Here is a 23,090-nt window from a genome sequence, read left to right as displayed (position 1 = left end):
TGATATAAATAAAGTAAAAATTCTAACTAAATACCCAATCAGATCATCTCATATGATTCCATGTGAATGAGGAAAATAGAATTTGTTACACAGTAAAATAATTCCAGCTAGAACTTTTTACTTGTGGTATGCTGGCCATTATTATTTTCTCTTATTTAGTTTAAGTTTTTTTATTAACCACACATTTAAATCCCATATTTGATTTCACAAGCAACTTTGAAACAACAGGAAAGAACAACTTGCAGGCACTTCAAGGAATAAAAGGCTGACACAATAACAGAATTTTAAAGAATACCAACCGATTTTGTAATGATATGCTTTATTCTCCCTGACTCTTCAGAAGAATAATAACCAGCATACAGGTATTACCTTCCCCAAATTGTTCCACTGTAGATTTTGAAAGACTGCTATATGCCCAGTCAGGTCTAATTTAGATATACTTTGAGATTTTCAGGGAAGCTGGGATACAATTTTTTAAAAACCCAGCATTTTCCCTTTGTCTCAAAGTTTCATCTGTTTGGCACTGTCTCAAATACCTTCTCAATTATTCTTACATTTTTGTACATTTATACAGGGAAAAAAACAGTTTTCACAGTGAAGAGTTTTACATCTGAAATCTGAAAGCCCTCATTTTATTTATATACATCAAAATTACTGGGTGAAAGGAGATTTCACTGAAATTACTGACAAAAATTTCACTTGCTTCAGGAAAGTTAATACTTCATCCTAAATACTCTTCCTACCGTATTCCGCTGATCAGAGGACTACAAGCCCCCACAGCAGAGTTGACAAATTCTCTTCTTCTTTGAGCCAAGACTCTAGCTGATAATTCCTATTAGATATAGATGTTAACGGTCCCACGACTGCAGCTAAATACAGCAGATATTATGAATCAGAAACCTCAGCTGTCACAATTTACAGCCTGACATATTGATATAAACTGAAGTCAATGTTGGGTTATGCTAATATGCCAGAATGCAAGCAATGGCTGTTGAGGGACAGATGTATTCTCTGCTGAGCCACTTCCACTGCTAATGTCTCCAGCTGCACCAACACAAGCCAACAGAACTCATAAATCAGAACTCCAAGAGATTTAAAAGGGAAAGGACAGACTACATTAATAGCTGTTAAAAGAATGACACCACTGCAGGCTTGAGCAGTCTCTGAATTACAAACTGTTAGAAGAATAGGTGAGTACTATGAGAAAGTGTCAGCATATGCTATGCTTACTTCTATTCTTACAATCTCCTAGGTATCTGGCTTTTGGGCACTGTCAGAAGCAGGATACTGGGTTAGATGGACCTTTGGTCGGACCCTATATTGCTGGTCGTACCTTTTTAAAAGGCAAAGCCTTTTAAAAATGGTGTTCTCTTGGTCCCCTTACTATTCCCACAGGTTTGTGGAAGAAATAGAAAAAGCAAGAGACAGACTGACAATATTTATTTCTCTGCTTAATTCTCAACAGAGATAGAGCAGCAACTTTGCTTTCTTGGAGCGTGCTTGACAAGGGGAATTGAAAAATTCAGCTTGGGTGAGGCTTAGCACAGGAGAGAGAAGCTGAGAAGGAAAATAAGATGAGATAGTTTTATCTGTGTTGTTGGGGATATTTGCTCACCTTTTCTTCAATAATTCAAAAATTTTGTAATACTAGCCTGTCTCAAACTCTTATGTTTGGCAGTATCAGTAGCACAGTACACTATGCTACTTTACACTTGCACACTTTAAGTATCCTTACCTAACCAAGCATTTGCGTTTGCTTTGGATTTCCTCTGCACCACCCATTCCAGTCACTCGGTCCCTTTTACAATACAGTCTTAAATAAGAACAACTGAGAAAGGGAAAGCAGACAAGGCTGAGAGCATCTAAAATCTGATGTATCAGGGAACTGGGACTACAGCTCCCAGAAAGACTCCACTCAGTTCACTTACTAGTATTTTTGGCAGCTGTCACCATGTTATTAATTCTTCCCTGTTTGGAGGATGCTAGAAAGCAGAGAAGTCCAGCTTCTGATCTGTAGTGAAACGTGTGTGCCTTCTTGCCCAAAGCCCTGGCTTTAAGATTTGTTGAACACAAGCGTAACACCTTACACCTTGAAAGAGTGATGAAATAAAGAGAGCAAATCTGGCCTAACAAAGTAGTGGACAGCTTTCCAAGTAGAATAAACTGCTAAAGGAATTGAGAAGCTATCCTTAAGGTCAAAGAGTACTTTTATTTAATAGTTGTAGATAACAGGGGACAAATTCCTAAGCAGAAAGTAAAAATAAACTTATAAACCCAGAAAGTTGAACATCTGGGGCAAAACCAATAGGTATGGTGGCAGGAATAACACTGAAATTTGTGCTTTGTATCCAAGAGATCAATTAGTGTCAAGGGAACTGTTAACCCTTAAAGTTAATACCAGAAAGTAATGAGTCAGAAAATACTGATGCACGCTCAAATTCTGTAGATCACATGATCTACATCTACTCTGATGAGGCGCTCATCAGAGCTGCCAAATATTAAGGCTCAAAAGTAAGTTAGATGCTATACATTTGGAGCTGCTGATATACAGAGAAATCCCACAGAAGGGAAAAAAATCTCTTTTCTCATAGCTTGTAATAAGCAAAGAACATTGCTTCTCATACGGATTTTAAAAGACTGGATCTAAGAGAGGATTGTCACACATTCATTTAACCCTTACAGCTCAACATACCTACAAGGATCTTGATAAACATATCCCAATACTCACACTGACAGGCACCGGATAAGATCCCCAAAATCTATGGGTTTAACTCAAAGCCTATGGAGTCAATGGAGTCGGTAAGAATTGTTTCCCAAGAAGTTTAAAAGGACTGAGGTTAAACTCTAAAAATACCATACCCAGCTCTCCCACTGCTATCAACCATTTTGGCTTCTAAGAAGAATATTTTGTCTGTGAATATCAACAGCCTAGTATTCTTTTTTCATACCGTGCCAAATAGTTACATGGTGAAAATGTCCTAATTTTTTAATAAATTCTGATTATTAATGCTTTTCCACAAACTATATCCCTTTCCCATTAGTTAAAAAAACATATTTCACTATCATATCAGAAATCAATGAGTAATTACTGTATTTAATTTAAAAGTGATTTAAGTATTTCACATAACTGGTAAAGACGGTACGGGAGTAAACTGTATTTCCTAGTAAAAGAACTTTAGATTTCCTCAATCATGGAAGTGCTTTAGGTAAATCCTATTTTACAATGAATTCTCACCATCTCTCTTTCAAAGAAAATAATAGATATGGTTTTGCTCTCATAATATGGTTCAGAAATGAAGATAAAGTGAGGCTCTCAAGATTTGTTTTGTAACAATATACAAACATATAGTGATGGATTAAATTGCCTGAGCCCGAGAGATGATAAGCCTCCTCAAATTCGTTTCTGCAAGCTAGCATTCAGTATTTTGCATAAAGTCTCTTGGCACCTTGCAGGATTGAACCAGAGATAAGACTCAGAATACAGTGAAGAAGAAAGGCATCTTTCAATTCAAAATATTGCTTTCTTAGGAGACTACTGCAAAAAAGAGTCCCGATCTTTAGGAGTTGAGTAAGGTGCAAAGGCCTTCAAGTTTTCCTTTTCTCTGATGCCTTTAAGCTGTGAGCCATTTCACTTTCAATGGACAAGCTCCTGCAGGAAGTTTAAGTTTATGCCATTAGTTGGCAATATACCTATGGGCTGTATTGTGGGTAATATCTGATTACAGTTAATAATTAGTTTGCAGTTTTATTTTGAAGTATATTGATCAAGCCAAATTGAACTAAAAATATCAAAAGAGTATATGGGAAGAATGCATTCCTTGTTTAAATTTGGAATAAAAATCAATTTCCAAAAGAGATTATTTCCAAGATTTTGAAAAACTAAAACTTAACCTGCAGTCTCTAAAAAAGAGAGATCAATAAATTCCTCAATACTAATAAATATACTGGAACATTTATATATTACACTATTGCTTACACTTAGGAACTTAGTTTTGACATTAAAGTAGTCATTATGAAGAGAACATTTTTGAATAATAATAGTGCTAACTTTGAAATTACATTGTTTTACTATCTTTCAGCAATAGAAAGCCATGATAATCATTACCAGTGCAGTAAGGAACTGAGGACTATCAGCTGCCTTTATATCAATGACCTTACATTGGATTAACAACTTCTGTCTGAGCTCTTCCCCACACTGGGAAGAAGACATGTTAAACAGCTGGGCCTGACCCAGTTAAGATTGCCTCTACAGCATAGAGGCCTGTTGGTCCAAGGGGTATTTGCAGATGTAAGGACAAGGTGCGGCTGTGAGGCATCTCATGGTTCTCTTCTACACTTACTCAATTATACCATGCAACACAAGCATGTCAGCTCTGAAAGCCAGGAGGTGGGAGGCAAGAGCTTTAACTCGGCCCCTTATATACACCCTGGCCAGAGCCTCCCAGAATCAGATCTCAATTTTTGAGAACATACTTGCACAAGCAGTTCAAGACTGCTTGAACACTATATAAGGGTTAGGCACTGTCTAATACTGCGTTAGCAGAACTGTGAAACTAGATATGTAATAAATGCCAAAACTGGCAAAAACACCTTAAAAGTGCCACTAACTTATTTAACAAATAAAATAATGCAAAAGAGATATAATTAATGACTCCAATGTTACAAGATTATATATTTCTAATTATTGTAAGGAATTTAAAGGTGTTCCCATACTTTCTGACGCTGTCCAGTTTTGGTAGAAATAACTTTTCTCATCTTTAGCCCATCAAGACTTTTTTCTCCAAATGAGAGATCAGTGCACGTATGGTACACACTGCCTGAAATATTGTAACTCCCTGAAGTGTGAACAAGCTGGCGAGACAGCAGCAGGAAGCTTTTTCCCTACAGTTAGTCACTTCTGCTTTGAAATCTTGAGTACAGCTCATATTGACCCATTTAGCCTGACTCTCTTTAGATATAGCTCAGAACACAGGATTAACTCTTAGGAACCAGTTAAATAATCTCCCTACAGTAGCAGACACTGTTGCACGTGTAGAACACACTGAGAAATAACAGTTCTTTTCTTCTTCCCCTGCTCTTTTCATAAGAGCTAATGATATTCTGGCATGTTGCCTAGTAAGTTTTCCCTAATGATATTTCTATTAGGCTACAGTCATATGTTTAGATTATTAGTTACATAGCAATATTCTGATATGGTAGGTTCACACAGGAATACTTCATCAGATAAGCTTTCATTCTACGCTACCAATCGGCTTGACTTCACCACCACCAGCCACTAGACAGTAGAAAACTTTCATTATTCTAGAGTTTTACCAAGTCAGGACTCATTCATCAGGGAATACTGAAACAAATTTTGAATTTATTTTTAACAAAGGTGGGAGCTGGCAAATTCATTAGCTCAAGATGTCACCCAAGAGTTGTCTGGGTAAGGAGGTGAAGAAAGCACAAATGTGTTTTCTGTGCAAGGAGAATGCAATTTTGGTGCAATTTTCCAGAAAGAATTGGATCTGCCTTATGCTTACTCTTAGTGTCACACACCATTTTAAGATCATTTAGATCAGCCTTTCTCCTATTGTAGCTATGAAGAAAAACCCTCCCTAGAGATTCACAGCTACGTGGGCTGTCAATAAGATTCCAAAGGAAATTAAAATATAAGTCATGTGAATATCTTTAAAACATTATACTAAATCATTTCCACTTAGACACAACAACAACAATCCTCTATTTAGTCCAATTCTGGCAGCATTCATCAGGCCCACACTGTTCATTCAAGTCAAATTATTCCTTCTTCTTTATTACATACACACACACAGGACTTGAAAGCTATAACCAAAACACCTAAAATGAACTGTGATAAAAAAAACAACATCTTCCAATAAAATCTGAAATTTGTTCTTGCCTGGTAGGTAGTAATTCAGATGCTACACCAAGAGTAAAACATGTAATCATTTCTGCTTTATAACTGGTGGGCAACCTATATGGGGGAGAATGTGACCAATGATGTATGCACACACACACATCATATATATGTGTGTGTGTGTGTGTGTGTGTGTGTATTTGTATGTATGTATGTATAGACACACACACACACACATATGAATATATACATATATATATATATATATATGAATCACTCTTTGTAGAGAAGGACTTGCTCAAATACTTTTTCATTTCAGCCCATATGAAGAGCCTTAACTAGACTATTCAAAACCGTGTCTTTGGAAACCGTGTATTTGGTGTATTTGGAAACTGTGATTTTTAGTGCTACTCTCCCTGCAGTGGTTTTGATATAATTTTATGTCATTGATAGGATACAATTAACCGCCCAATAGAAGCTATGAGAACACTGGAAGACTGGAACCATAACACACATCTTTTTGATTGGCATCTTGACTTCATTTTATATTCACCTATCTGCTTTCAGAAACAGAAACTCTCACTTCTTTCCATTAATATCCATAAATCATAAAGAAAATGATAGGAAGCAACATTTAGCTGAGTATCTTAATTCCATTGAGATACAGTAGTACCTTGTGTAAAGCTCTAACAGCGAACTGGTGAAAATGAGTGAAAACTTTAGGAGCACACTGTCCTCTTTCTCACACTCATTGGAAACCAGTCTTTTTAGAACCAGAGGTATGGAGAAAAATCTAATCATTTTAGCTAAGAAATAGCAATTTATAGAGTCATTCACAAATATATATATATGTGCGTGTGTGTGTGTGTCTGTGTGTACAGACATATACACACACATATACAAGCTCCTTTCTTCTATTTGCAAATTACTTGCTTTGAAGACCATACGTTGGCAACCTACAAAATCATGTTTTGAAACACAATCTAACTAACTACGGGGAGCAGGGAAGATTATGGCAGGATGCCAATTACTTCTCACAAAAAGAATGCTTGAGATTCAAATTCCAGAAAAGAAATCTGTCATTTTAATTCCCATCTGGGGTCCTGGAAATGAATAAAAAATGGCATCCATAGCATGCAGAAGCACGCAAGCTGCTATTTGCTGGTGGTGCAAAGGTGTACAATGTGGTGTACCAGATACAAATAGCTAGAGTCAGACAGTACCTATAGTTACTTTACATACCTAATAGCTTAAATGTTTTTTCCAAATCTGATTAAGAAACCTGTTGCTGTACTAAGCTGAAATTACAAGTCAGCAGTTCAATTACCAATTGCAGTTTATGCAAACTAACTGGCTACAGCTGTTTACAGATCAAATTTACACAAGTGTAAGAAAATGACTTTCTGTCTATCTTTATAAAAATGCTTTAGCCTTTAATGATTGGATATGAAATCTTGGTTAACTCTGCTCTTAAACAAAAGCACACATTATGGGTAAAACAGTCAGAATTCCTGTCATCTGAATTACTGTTTGTAATAAAGATTTATACTGATTTTAACTGAACAGGAATCTGATGGAAATCTGATAGACTAAGTATTGTCTACACTATCATCATAAAAATACAAAAATCTATGGGTACTCAGGAGATTTTTTTTCATTTAAGTTCAAATTTTTAAGATTGACTCATCTTCTCCATTTCACAAATTATATTCTCTGTACTGTGCAACTTATAAATAAAAACAAATTCATATTAACTAAGTTGCACTGTTAATTTGTGTAGATGTATATTTTGCAGAGGCACCTTGAGGGAAGTGAACACCCATCTCTAGCAAATGCTATGCTGAAGGCAAATGCAAGGACAAAGTTTCAGAGAGAGAGTAATACCCTATTCAAACAACTACAAAAAAGAACAACTATTTTTTAAAAAGTGGATATAAGAAATAGTCTACAAGATACCAAAAATGTCACAGTTATTTGGAAGCAAATATGAATATCACTAAGTAGCAAACATAAACAACCCATCAAGTTGATGTTAAGCCAGTGCAGAAATACAGCATCATTCTCACCTATGTATCTGCAATGACTACCATGCACATTATAGAGCCAAAATACAGATTTTTTTTTTTTTTTATTCCTGGAAAACGGCATAGTCTCCAAAGACTTCCATCTGATTCTTAGATCTTACTTCTTCTCCTCCACACCCCGCATTTTCTGGTGGCCTTCTGTACTTTTGTTCTCTTGGTTCTTGCCTGTTCTCCTTTCTTTTGGTGTAAAAACACATTTCCTTTGTACCTTTTGCTAACAAAAGCAGTCTGTCTTACCACTATTTCGTTATTTTTATTAAGTTTCATTTTAAGACTTTTGGTTTTGCACTGAAAGTACTCTTTGTCATTAAATTTCATTTATATTATTTTTCCATAGCTCTTAACTAAAGACTTAGGAAGTCAATGAAAAGATGTCTATAGACTCCCATTAAGCCCTGTAGTTTAGATAAATGTTGGTTTTATTATATAGGGTCTACATAACTTTGAAAAAGAATTCCCGTTTTCCTGTACATTTATATGAACGGCTAAAGGGAATTGAAATAGTAAAAAGAAACTGCTGCTCACATTTCCAGCTTTCTTAAATAAAATATTTAAGCTACTACTTGTCTGTCCTTTCTTTTTATTTACTTTATATTATAATGTTTTATATGCTTTTCACTAAACTAAGTATTGCCTAAGCTAACATACATAGAGGAAGATACTGTACTGCCGTGGACAGCTCCCTTTTTTTTTTTTTTTTTAAGCAATGTGGCATTCCAGGGTTATTCTGCATGTCCAAGCCCTAGTATTATTAGCAGCTCAGACTGTAGAAGAAAATGAAAAACCATATGCAATTCTCTTTCTTGCTCCAATTTTCTACCTGTATAGATTCATTCATATTCCTGCAGTCAGTTCTGACAGCATTCTGAAATGCACCTCCGTCCTTTCCAAATTGACCCATTGGCTTTAGCAGTCATTGCACTGAAAGAGTGCTTTTTAATGTTTTAGCAGGAAAATTTATAGGCAGTGCATTTTTATGCAAATAGAGATACTCCATTAACTGTATGTTTGGTCATAGCCTGGAATTGGATAACAGAGGCAGCTAGGGAGTTACCAAAACTGAAAATCCACCCTCCTCCTTTCCAACCCCATGCTACTCTTAGAGGACCGAATGACTACTTGAGAGTTCTACCTGTGAACGCGTTCACTAGCGCTTCTTAGAAATTTACAATTTAAGTTGTAATAACACCATACAGGCTTAGCAATTGTAGTTTCCTAAACGGCAATCTTATGTACAAAAAACATCCATACTTGACTGAAATAAATCCCTATTAAAGTGTAGGAATTTTGTCATTTTAAAAAAATCTCACACTTTATATTTTTACTCTTCCCTCGCCCCCTTTTTTTCCCATTCCTTGAAATAAAAGATTTGGAAAGAATGAGAGCCATTCTTTAAACTGCATGTAAGAGTCAAATTTATCTGATTTCCAGATCAAAATAATGATACAACGTGAAAAGGTCAGGTCTCAGTGGTTTTTGTTTTTTTTTATTTTTAATCACTCTATACTGAATATATTTGTTACTGGTTATTGGTTACTTTGTTTTCCTGATGTGCTTGGAATTATATAATATTTCAGATTAGATGACTCTGTTTTATAGAGTAATTAAACCTATGAAGTCAAAAGTGATACATATAAAAAGTCCTTGGGAAGTTCTAGTAACTTGGTAATGCTGGCTTGGTCTCATTAAAACTGAGATTTTTTTCTTTTTCTTTCTCTTTGGTTATTTAATCAGAGATATTATACACTATAAAAAAAGTACACAACTTGCATATAAAATTTAGAATAACTCAATACCTTTTTCCCAATAAAAGATTTGGGAAAGTTTCCTTAGTTGAACAGGAAAGATTCTAAATGAATGAAAAAGTCAGTTTCTCATTGTTACTCTGTATGAAGCTCATTCTGTGAGCATCTAGGATTACAGCAGTCCTGCTGCACACAAAACCACAGCTATTTTTAACATTATACCTATGGACAAAGATGCCAAAAATGAATTTCTATTTGGAAGATTTAAGAGAATTAGAGCAATTGTATGAACACCTAGATAGAACTTTATTCTCTTTGTTTCACTGATTTTTTTCACACTTTTGTGTAGACTGATGGCCAACTTGAAGAGTTTTTGTGAGGATGGAACTGGGAGCAGGGAAAGGAACGTTGAAATGTATCAACACTAGTATATCATAATTAGAAAATGTAGCCAGTGGCTTTCATGAAAAATCTGTAAAAATGGAATCATGTAAATTAATGAAATTAGTTATTATGACACAGCCACTCCTTAAAATATCTGAAGGCTCACAAATCCACATTTGGGAAGCGATAAGTAATTTTTGCTGTAGGTGTAGAACTGGTATTGGAGATGTAAAATTGTGCATGAATACTGGGAGAAAATACCAGCATTATAAAAGAGATTACAGGACTGGATTTGCAGATTTCTTAGTCCTCGGTATATTAAAATGCCACCAAAGAAATACCTAGCACCTTCTCTGCAAATGAAAGTTGGATTAAAGGAGCTTTATTATGAGCTAAAAACATCATATTAAGAACTGAAAAAATGAACCAAATCCCTCCGTTGGGGAAAAAGAAACCCTTTATACTGGACAATTCAAGAAGTTACCAGAAAGTTTAAGGCTAGACTAGGCTATATAAAGGGAGTTTATCTACTTAAATTTTGAGAGAGACTGTGTTTGTAATGTAAAATGAGTAAGTATATTAATTTTATGAAATATTTGAAATGATGTTCATTATTTTTCTATATTTAAAATGTGAATTAATGACATATTAGGATATATTGATAGATACCCAGATTCTGGTGAAGGCAACAGAAAAGACTCAGCGACTATAACTTTGTACCTCGCTCTGTTTTCCTCTTATCAGAAACCTGGTGCATGTTTCATCCCCAGGTGTAAGCCAAAGCAGAGCAACAGATATTCTAAACTGTGCCATCAGCTAACAGGCCTCTGGGGTCATTTCAGCTTCTGGAAAAAATAAAATTGCAAAGGAGTTTTGACCTCATTTCTTTTTCCTGTCATGCTTCTTTGTCACATTACAAGGAGCTGATGCTGGTCAGCTAAAATGACTTTATGTTAGCTTTGGGTAATGGTAGCTCAATGCACCACCGTATCAAGGCCTAAACTTTTTTCCTTTCCTTTATTTTTTCCACATTTTGCAAAAAAAGCTAGTTATATATTAATACTCAAATTAAAGAAAGTCATTAAAAGCCACACATCAACAGAAGAGCAAATGTATCTATTAGAGTTTTTGATATCCCTCTCCCTTATAACAGGGCTAATCAGTAGTAATACTACTGAAGACAGAATTCATAATGCTACAAAACTTGTCTACTGCTTTCAGTATTCATAGGAGAGAGGGAAATCTGAACATCCTTCTGGAAACTAATGCTCCCTTAGCAGGACTGTTGCAATACCATAAAACCAAGGATTTGTGCTGAATTCCCTCCTCTAGCTTTGTAAATGGTTTTTGTAAATTCCCTCCTCTGTAAATGGTTTCATTAGTATCAACAAGACAACAATGAAATGAGATGAACAAGGGAAAGAAAAACCAATTTGCATAAACCTTATGAGAATTTCTAAATTTGAGATAGGAAGTTCTGTAAGACAAACTCATTTCAAAAATAGGATGCAGACCTTCCTAGAACCAGATAAGGTAATAACCTGCTACGCTTATTTCTGAAAATATGCATTTCTGTGGTTCTTATCATCATAAGATCATAGCATCTCATCATAAACATTAGCATCCTGGAGCAGTAAGAGATAAAACTTATTAACCGTAATACTGAAGTATCAGTGATATACTAATGAGGGTGGTGAGACTGTTTCTTAAAAAGAAAACAAAACAATAAAATCCCACCTTAATTCCTTTCGTCATTCAGATATTTACAGAGCAGTGAACTTTTAGCATGCCGGATTATCACAAAATCATGGCCAAACATCTTTATTAATTTTACACCTCTGATTATTGAATAATGTCTGCAAATGTGATGTCATGCATAGGGATTTAGAAACGCATCTACAGAAATACAGACATGACTTCCCAGCCTCCACAGATTTGGATCTGGTAACATTTGAATCAAAACTTCTTCAAGGGAAATTGAGACAACTTATTTTTGCCTCGTTTGCTGGATCAGAAAGTCTTTTTTCAGATAGTCGATCATAAAGCAAGGAGAGTGAAGTCAACCTGAAAAGAGCTGAAAAGACTTGGTATCTGAGAGGCTGTGAGTTCCTTATGGGTACGGTCTAAAGCACACTTCATCCAAGAGTTAGGAGCAAGGTCCAAAAGGAAGAAACAGAGAAATCAGCAACAAAGTGAGAAGATCTAAAACAAGAGAAATAAGAACAGAAACTTGAAAACAAAGAGGACAAATTTAGTTAGACTTGGAAGTGGCCAGTAAGCAGGTGAAAAGTCTTGAACTTTACAGAGCAAAGCTAGCCACATCATTCTCAAGCTGTAAAATTTCAAATAGGAATTTGTGAAAAACTAAGTATTTGAAGTTCAGCTATATAAGCAGAGTTGAAAGTCTAGTTCATATGAATTTATGTAATTTGAATATCTCTTTTTAAGACTACAATCTTCAGGACTACCATCTAATTCTTCTAATGCCTCAAGTCCATATTAACCCAATTTTTTTGCACAGCAATTTCTCAAACTGCCTTTTGGCCATACCAAAATCCTCAAAGGCATCCCACTGTTTATGCTGCTAAAGTTCTCCCTGATCACAAGAGAAAAAAAAGGTAATCCTTTTATACATTAGTTGAGTGGGCAAGGGACTTACCTAGGGTATAAGCTGGCTTACTACCAATGCCCAAGCAGTCCTAACTTTCATGCTATAAGGGTTATGAGATAATCTACTTCTTCCATACTTCCTGCTGTACCTGCACCATTCTCTGAGAAAGGTAAAACAATTCATACACAGTTTATGCATTTAATTTATTGAGTAACGCTTTCACCTTAATGCTCCTTGTAGCAGGGTTTGGAGCTCAGAATTCTTTTTCTTTCCCTCTGTTCTCAAGATAAACACTAAGGCAGGCCCAAGATATAACTCCCAGACACATCTATGAATCTCAGTAGAAGTATGACGCAAATAAAACATCTCTGAGGTCATGAAAACCAAATGTACAGATTAAGAGACAGACTCAACAACTCTGATCCTCTGGGTTGTTACTCAGGAGTAGGCCCATCAAAGGTGAATGAAACTCAAAATAAGCATAAGGCGCTCTTATGCTAGAAAGAGGTACTTCTGACAAGTAATGGTTGTAGAATCTCTTCCATCTATTTCTCTGTTCCATAATACTGAAATTTGGTAATACGGAGGTCCTTATTGGACTAACTTTTCTGATCACAAAAGAACAGCATATCATGCAGAAAAAAATTCAAAGTCAAGAATGACTAAAACTTTTTTCTTGGGAACAAAAAAGTTAATGTCTGAATTAAGAATGCTGATGACACTACTAAAGAAAGAAACTGATGACTTTAAAAGACATGGCTTTAAAAGAACAATGAGAATGACAGAATGTGACTTGGGACAGATAGGTATAAACTACAAAACAGAAAAGAGATTTATTATGAACTGAGTGGTGTTAATTTATGCTCAGTCATTAGTTTGCTACTCACAAGTATGTCTCTTTAGATAGCTTACTTTTCTCCTCACTTTGAACTTCTCTTTTCCTCTACAAATCTTTTCATTAAGATCTTCAAGCTCAAGCTCAGCTCAGCTCAGCAAACCTATCATATATATCTTGAGTTCTTCTCTCTGTATCTGTACAATACTGCAAATTTCTTAGTATAGGAGCTGTACAGCTCCTTAGTACAGAAGCCATTTCTTTCACAATGTAAACAAGCTTCTACGTACCCAATAGGTCAAAATGCTGTGCTCATGTCAGGCTATCTAGAGGTCTGATGATATCTGAAATATTGCCCAACATAAAAAGGCTGGATTCAATTACTAAAAAACCACTACTGCAAAGTTCACTCTGCAATTATGAGCAAACTGAAATACAAGAATAAATCACAGCTGTTACATAAGCACCACATCTAGCTAGGAACAATGCAAGCCATTGCACAAACTTCATACCATATTCTTCTGTTACTTCTCTCCAGAAATTAGTAGTTGGTTTTATGGGGACTGCTTAGTAAGAGTCCACTAGTGGGAAACTAGTTGTCAAAGATTAAGTGAGGAGGCTGAGGTGAAGATTCTCTTGCATCAGCTGCAGTCAGTCCTCTGCCTGAAATCAGAGGTGGCATAACTAGGACACATGCATCAATAGAGTGTTTCAAGAGATATAAAGGAGGTCTTTAAATGTCTAAGAAGGAGCAGGGACGTATGAGCTTCTGCATGTAAGGAGAATACAAATTAAAAGGTATTCTCACAGCCACAGGATCTAGTTCCTGTAATTTTACAGGGAAGAGCACCAAGTTAGAAATACAGGTGTAAGGAGAACAACATTAAGACTGTTACTGTGACGTTAAGACTTAACTGTGACAGTTAAGGGTGAATGAGGAAGGCTGGGTGGAATTCTAGGCTGCTTTTGAACTCTACAACAAAAACTCCAAAGGCAAAGTGTGAGGTCTAATTATGAAGCTCAAAGAACGTAGAGAAGGTGAGGGGAGGAGGAAGGAAACTGGGCCAGACCTGAGACAGCATCCTGACCCTGTTGTACCTCTGGGTAACTTTGATGAGTCTCTGACCCTTTCAAATGTTCCTCTGAAAAGTAACTCTGCTCACTACGCATATTTTTTCTCTTCAGTGCCTTACGACGTTTTTAGAAACTATGGCTTGGTCTAACTTAAATTCTTTAAAAATGGGTATGGGAGGAGGAGGAGGTTACATACATGATTTTTTTTTCTTTTTTTAGTAGTTATTTACAGCGTATGCAGGGGAAACTTTATAAGTAGGTAAAATGAAACTTCATCTAAGCTTTGTGTGAGATCAATCAAAAGGCATTCATGAGGAAAACCCAATATTGGATGTCTGAAGAGTTATAAACACTATTGTAATTTTTAAAACATTAACTCTCTAAAATGCTTTTTCATCTGCATGTCTAATATAAGGAACTTCTGAGAAAAAGAGAAAAAAAGAACATGAGAGTTCAGTGACAGAACTTAGGAAAAAGGGACTGAAAAACACATCCATGCTTTAGCAGCTTGTTCCATGGTACACACTTCTGAGACTAAAAAAAAAAAAAAAGAAAAAAGAAAAAAAGATATCCAGTATTGATCTCTCCGATTCAAGGATCTTTATATAGCTATTATTGTCTCTCTACCATTACATATTCCAACATACATCATGGAACATGAATCAAGAAAAAACAAGTGCTGTGAATGAGGAGTAAGTGTTCTTCATAGCACTTTAAAATAATGACTATTATAGTGTGTTACTGTATTATGTAAACTTGAGCAACGTAAGAAATTGTCTTTTGTTTTACATATTTACTTGAGAATTACAGATGGACAAGGAATACATACTTCGTTATTTAAGAAAAGATATTACTAAAACTCAGTTCAATGGTCTCACAAATCCTCTGCAAAATAATATTAAGGGCATGAAATATTCTGGCTTTAGAAGAACTTTACTACAACAATACCAGGGCAGTACTGTACCACATGTATTCTACCTGCTGGTTCTGAAATGCATTTGCAACTCTATGAATTGCTTGAATTGACAGATCCAATGGATCTACCAGAACACAAGAGTGAAAAACAATCTCTACATGCTTTAAATTTCACTCTTTTTTCTTCTCCTCCCAATTAGTGCTTATTTCAAGTGCATCTCTCTCAAGTCATCCCTTCTCAAAGAACCAGCTCCTCAGCCAGCTGTAGTATGATATGGAGTGTCTCTCTCAATGCAATTTTCCTTAAGGAACCATACTGCCCTCTGAGACATCCACCTCACTCCTGAAGCAGAGCTCATTTAAATTCTTGCTGTGCTGGAATTAGTGAATTAGCCTCTGCAAGTGGCTGGGTGGTCTTCACTTGTCTGTAAGTGGGACAAAATGCCAAAGCGTTTCCTGCTTCACCACTACCTTAAGTGGAGCCTGAATTGTTCTCACTGTGTTCCTGATGACATTAAGCTTAGTGCAGCTGAAAGAGTTCAAAAACTAACCAAGCAACCAAAGACCCCCAAACCACTAAAACAGAATTCATGTCTTAATTTTTTTTTTTTTGAAAGAATATTTCTTTCCACAACTGCACACTGCTTGCTTTTTCCCCAGTTGGTCTCCAGTCTTACTCTATTAAGGCGTTGCATTTTCACTTGTGTACAAGTGCCTTGGCAACCTCTTATCCAGCTGTGAAATCAGCGGGGTCCAACAGCTGCCCCTTTGCATAGTTTGGGATGAACAGTGACTTCTTGCTTTCTTTCTGAAGGTTTATGGGAAAGAGGGAGAAGAGGAGCACTGATAGGATAGAGGGAGAAGAGGATCCATTGATTTGGATGGACCTGTTAGCACTGGCCTTGCAGCAATGTGGGATGTCAGGACTGCGGTGAGGAGGGGAAGTGGGGAGAGAGCACAAAGTCTGTTATTTTTATATGTGGGAGGAGCTAGAAGGGTGGGAGACTGGAATGGAGAAATTTGGAGTAAATGTGAGCCTGTGTATCCATGCATTGAGTCTGGTAGGAAGACAGAGGAAAAGTGCTAAAGCAAGGTAATACGCAAAAGAAGGGCTCAGTCCAAAAAATAATCACTGCTATTTAAGCTGAAGATTGGGAATCTGTGGATACAGGCATGAATAAAAGGATAAGGGCAACAGCCATTGGATCTGAAATGGTCCTATGTACCGGTTACAGAATGTCTGTACAAGGAATTGACGTACCTTATCCTCAGAGGATTCAATACTGGAAGTCTTTCACCTGTGACTGGAAGGGAGGGCATAAAAAGAAGTAACATCTGCCTATGAGTCAGTGGCAAAAGGTCTCCTGAACTTTGTGACTAGTTTTTGGTATTTAATCTGCTTTTAGTGTGGAGTGCACAAAAACAAACAAACAAACACATTTCTAAACTCCTGTACACTATGTTTCTAAGTTCTGCACCTATTTAGGCAACTGAAATTAAGTAACTTCTTATGGAAAGTCGTGCATACAGCAAAACTATATGGTCACAGAACTTCCTGTATGCACTGGAATCAATACTTGACTCTTAGTGCTTACACACACAGTCTGCTCACAGAACGCTATCCCTTAACATCTACTTACTCTATAGCTTAACTATTTCTCATTTGCATAAACTTATTTTTTAGTTTCTTAAAAATAACTGTTGAAAGGAACAAACAGCATCAGCTTTTAAAAATATCAAGTTTTTGCTAGCTCTACACACTAATGCTTCTGCGAATGACAATACTTAATTTCAATAGATCACAGCTTACAGTGTAGCTGCCAAGATGTCAGATTCCTGCTTCCCAGTGGAGAAGTATATTATTATTTGCAGTACTTCATGTCATAGATTATTCCAAATTGAGGGCATCAAAGCCTATAAGTAAAAATGAACTGACATTGCATACGACAAAAGAGAAAAGAAGGATGTGCCTTCTTTTGTAAATACACCAAAGAAAAGTTGATGTGGTGAATATTAGAAGCTGATGCCTCTGGTTCTGATGTAAATTAATTTTTCAGCAAAGAAGCCACCAAATTAAGTTATCATACATCAAATCAGAAGTTTATTGTCATGATTTGCTGTCACAGTTGTGGCCATCTGATGAAAGCAATGGATAATTTCATCACAAGAGTTATGTGAACACAGACACAATGATAGAGAGTTACTGTTTTTGTGGCTAATACATTACTGAATAGGTCTTCAAATCAGTTATCTATCAAGAGAAACAAAGTTGCTTCAGATGATACTGGTCTCATGCCAACAAACAATGTATTTCAAATAACAGTACCAGCTTTTTGCATTCAGAAGTCAGTAATGAAAATTTGCAGCACTTATATTGATCTTCTGTTTTTTAAAGAGATGGGAGGAGACAGGGTAGTACAGTACTTAGAATGCTCCATTCAAAGAAAGAGTAGTAGTTTTGGCATAATATGAAGGAGTGTAGTTCAAATATATAAAGGCAAAAGTTTTTAGAACTTAAGTCATGAGAGACTTCCCTTTTCCGACCTTATGCAAGAACTGCAACTGAGCAAAGCAAAAGGAATGCAGCTGTGTTGTTTGGGAGCAAGCCAAAAGTAGTACACTATCATTTTAGTTTAATGTTAAAGAGCAAGTTACTAACAAAATGCAGCAATTATCTTTTACAATATTTAAGTGTTTCACACTTTCACAGCCACAAGTCCTGCACACTGTAACCTACAGTCTACTATTTTTTTATTGTATCAGCTACCAGCTGGAAAAGGAAAAATGAAACACTTGGAGGTAGAACAGACGACATAGAAAGCACCTAAGCCACTGTAAAGCAGGATGGCAGTCCTGAACTCGTATAAAGTTGTCTAGAGATAAGTACAAACGTTACCATAATTATACCTTCCACAGCAGGGAATTATATTAAGCAGATTAGTACAATTAGTATCACTTAGCTAAAAAACAGGCCATAGGAAAAACTCAGTAGTTTCTAGATTCTGTTGTCTAGTCTCTTAAGATGTCCAAATGAGAAGATTTAAGATAAATTAGATAATTTGATCTCATCTCCTTATCTTTGAAACAAAGCATCACCACAGGAAACCGTACTTATGTAGTCTGCCACCAAGAAGGTAATACCCCTTTTAAATATTTAAATGATAGATTTATTTATCCCATGGCTTTTACTCTTTTTTTTATTATTCAGTTTGGAAGGAAGAAAGGAATTCAAAACAGGAAGGAAAGATTTCCTTCATAAGAAAAAATCCCTAGAAGCAAATTTAAGATCAACTCTCTCTAGAAACAACCAAACAAGATGTACGGTCTTCTGCCACATTCATTCTCTTTCAGTTAACTGAAACAAATCTTTTTTTCCTTGATCTATTAGATTTCAAATATTAGAATGGTATTGCTATATTACTACAAGTTTACTAAAATGAAGAAATAAAAACCAAACTACAGCTTGAATAGTTGTTTCTTTTCTACGCAGAGATAAACAATTTTGCCCTCCAGTGAATCTGTGCAACTTGTGCAACTCAACTGTTGTATGAATTTATTTTGATTTGGGAGGACTTGAGGAAAAAAAAAAGGCTCTAGACCATGAAACTGATTATTTTCCTTTTAAAACAGTTCAATTTGCTTAGAAGATTTGCAAACATTAACAAACCTTAAAAAATTTCTACAGTATAATCTGCAGATAAAACAAGAATTCATAGTCATGTTGGTACTTACCCACCAAATGCCTGGATTGCATAAATGTTGGAAGTATCCAAGGAACTTCCACTTACTATCCGAGCCTTTAAGGAAGAAGAAGAACAACAAAACCACTCACAGTTAGTCAGTTGCTCTTCATAATTTTTGGACAAAATTTAACTGTATTAAACATAGAACACTTAATGTGAAAAATGTTAAGCAGGGTCAGCTCCAGGCCAAAGCTACAGTTACTACTGCTTTAGAATACATTATTAGCAGCATTCAGCCTTTAGTTAAAAAACAAACAAAAAAACAAACAAAAAACAAAACAAAACAAAAAACCCACCACACTAGTAGAAGCCATGGCAAGGTATTAGACATTGCTTCCCAAATACTGTTGCTCTTTAAGTCTGAAAGACTATGCAGTGTAGATAATTAGAGGCTGAAGTCTCAGGTAATCATGTTTGACAGCAGCGGACCCCTGTGTTGGCAATTATGATAAGCACAACAGTGGGATTTATTTTGTTTATAAACGCCACACATTTGCAATACACTCAACGGAGAACAAAAGAATGGAAAGCTGGGAAAAACATGCACATTTCACAACCAAAATGAAGGAACCAGATCAAATAAGTCACAAACATCAACAAATTACATGATCCCTACAGTAAATACATGATTTTAAACCTTTTCATCCACAGAACTGCTATCTGAAAAAGAATTGGGAAGAAGGGGAATACAGGTTAGACAAAATGGTTTCTAAGAAAATCTCCTATGAAACAGTTATGAAAAACTGTTACTATTTTAATTTGTTAATGCAGAAACAAAAGGAGCAGCAGAATCTGAGTACAGTTAGTTGTTTTATTGCAGCAAGATCATTGTCACCAGATTTTGACAAGCACAAAGATGTTTTCCACAGATAGCAACCCCTGCCACTTATGTCGGACTGGTTGGACACTATACAGTTTAGATATCACATCTCAAAATAATTGTTAGGTTTTCAGATATTCCTCAATGCAAATGGATATATTTCATGTGGTAGAAGTGTTCAAAAAGTAATTCTCATGTCCAAGGAAAATGAAGTCACAGCTACCCAAATAGTGACAGAAATGACCCCCTCCCTAAGTCAAAAACTACTCTGTAAAAATTATACTTGTGTGAATGTAAAAGGACATATATCATCATAAATGGCTTAATGTAAATATAGGAGGTATTCACATTTACTAACAGACAAAAAATATTTGGTGACAGGAAAATTTACCTCCATTTTAATGCCCTGTCAGCTTTAAAATACCAATAATTTTAAAATTATTTTTATATACTATTCCATCAGTATGTTTGTTTGGTTTGGACACTTCATACTGTACAGTGCACACATGAACCTGCACTGTTTTAATTGTCACCTTACCGATCTTTACTTTTTTTCTGTCCCTAATGTAGTATACGTTTTCCACAGATCGTTTAAATAGCTTCAGTATTTTTCAGATGTTTGGAGACACCCCACATTACACACATTACAAAATGATCATTAATAGCTTAAACATACAGTGTGCTTTATGACACTTTTAAAAAGTTTACCTAGTATATCATAAATACATGTAACAAAAACATACTGTCAAATATAAAGGTGAATACACTGCAGTGACAGTCCAGGAAAAATCAAAGGCTCTATTGTGTGAATTAGCGTGCCACTAATTTTAGAGGCTACTTATGTGATCAGAACTGAGCACGTGCACAAGAACAGGCACAACAGAACCTGGCGGTAATAAGCTGTTCAAAACATGTTACAGCAGCCTGATTTTATGTGATTTTGTATCATTCAAAAAAGTAAAACAGGGCTGAACTACTAGGTATTAGCCACGTCCTAAGGCCAAACTTGAATCCACAGAAAATCCAATTCTGGAGCAGTCTTTCCTCCTTTGTGAGCCCAAAAAATTAGTCTTTCTCTTATGCTCGATTACAGATTTTAGCTTTTCTTTCACACCTATTGTGAACAATCCCCTTAGAAATAGTGGGCCAAAAAGAATGAAGTAAAGCTTACTTTGAGATAATAAATTCTACAGTTTTGAGTTCTACAGAACACTCCCTAGAACTAGCGGTAGTAGTAAACTCTTCCATGATTGATTAAAAATAATAAAAACAGGGCAAACAAACTGACACAGCATCTTTCTTACTATCTGTTAAAACATGTTTTTTTTTCTGGTGGAACATGAACTATCCTGGTGTTTTGTCACTTCAAAACTTCACTTTTTTTCTTTTTTCCTCTAGTAATATTCCAATTTTTGTTTTGCCTTAGAAATTATTTCTTGACTAAGTTAAACTATAGGCTTTCATTATCAAATTACCCTCATTTCACCCAATAAATTTATAGAAATCAGTTTACTCATTACATTTGCATTTTTTAATTCGTGAAATTTATTTGGCTGACAACATCAGATATGACTGGCTACTCACAAGCATAAAAACAGGTTAGCAACTGGTCATCAGCAAGATTTGGACTACGATACGTATACCTTTCCCATAAGCAGGGTAAGAGCAGAGCTGGGGGAAACCAGACGACATGAGTCTGGCTGGCCACAGCAGCAAAACTCTGCTCATGATACTCTTATGGGGATTAATGGAAATATGAGGAACAGTTAAACCCAGTGTGCTGAGGCTGCATCTGGACGGGTTAGTTAGAGGAAAGGCAAGGCAGGGCAAGACAGGACATACACACAGGACTCTAAGCTGGGGAGACTGAGACTGAAGGATTTCTCAAACTCTTAGAAAAGGCAGAGTCCAAAAGGTAAGAGGAATTGGGCAACAGAGGGAAATATTAAGAGAGAACTTGCAAGGAGTCAGGTCTCACCACAACCTGTTCCTGCAACTTACACCTTCCATCCAGGATACCTAATGAGTAACTTAACAAGACTCCTAACAAATCTCTATATTCTTAACATAGAACAGATTTTTCAAATAGTTTGCAAGTGCCTGACTTTTTGTTATCAGCTAGCTACAAAATCATATGAATTGTACGATAGGTTCAGCTGGCACATGTTCAAAAAGTTAAATTCAAAAAATTACAAAAACTCTGAGACTTGCATTCCACTTTGAATGGAATTTTGCATTTTGCAGCATATGATGGACATACAAAATCTTTTTTATCCCACTTGGTTTCATCCAGCTAATCTAATTCCACTGGACTTCCTTAACTGGAACTTAATTTTGCTCTTCCCTAAAACTAGGAAGAACAGTGATAATTAAAAATTAGGAAGGGGAAAAAGGTATTATCTTTTCAGTTTCAATAATTTTTCTCTGCAGTTAGTACTTGAAAAGAAATACACCAGTCTAATGGTCTCCTTTCTCAATAAAAACTGAATAAAGCATGCAACTGAATGCAAATTTCTCCAAAAGATCTGTGAGAGCGTTCCTAGTTTCTAGAAGAATGACCACATGTTCAAAGACAAAATTAATCTGCACACTGCTTAGTGTTTCTCTCTCCTTCTGAACTCATCAAGGGTGAAAATCTCAACCGTGGAAGCATTTTGTTTGTGTTAGAGCCAAACTGGGAAACGGCAGAGACACCAAGCAATTCACTTTGGCAGTCATTTGGCTACCAGAATCAACAACAGCACTCTTCGATGTAGACATGAAACAAACTGTGATAAAGTGAAAGACCACTGAATGTACTTTGATCTCAGGGATACACGGCTAGGCATTTCAGATTATACTGCTGAATGATAACGATTGATTTAAATGAGCCTGCCTTCACGTAAGTCCTCTCTGCTGTGCATACTTTCTCGCAAACAACTAAGTTTAGTTAAATAAGAAAAGATTATGAATGTAGTAAGAACAGTGCAACATTCATTTAGTTAACTCTGTGAGATGGTTCTTATTTTATTTTAGTTAGTTT

The 23,090-nt window shown here is 35.9% G+C and overlaps 1 protein-coding gene across 1 annotated transcript in view; it reads right to left on the bottom strand.

Moving 5' to 3' along the window:
- Positions 1–23,090, bottom strand: part of UNC13C (unc-13 homolog C) — a 201,073-nt gene that overhangs the window by 154,385 nt on the left and 23,598 nt on the right. Inside the window, exons 2-3 of the mRNA XM_068958236.1 lie at positions 19,886–19,908; positions 19,238–19,302 (exon numbers count right to left, since the gene is read on the bottom strand). Of these exons, the coding sequence (XP_068814337.1) occupies positions 19,238–19,302; positions 19,886–19,908 (88 nt within the window). The remainder of the gene's footprint in view (positions 1–19,237; positions 19,303–19,885; positions 19,909–23,090) is intronic.

Source organism: Struthio camelus, chromosome 12, assembly GCF_040807025.1.
Source record: "Struthio camelus isolate bStrCam1 chromosome 12, bStrCam1.hap1, whole genome shotgun sequence".
NCBI classification, from domain to species: Eukaryota; Metazoa; Chordata; class Aves; order Struthioniformes; family Struthionidae; genus Struthio; species Struthio camelus.
Note: the sequence above shows the minus strand (reverse complement) of the source record. Positions and strands in the feature narration are given on the sequence as shown.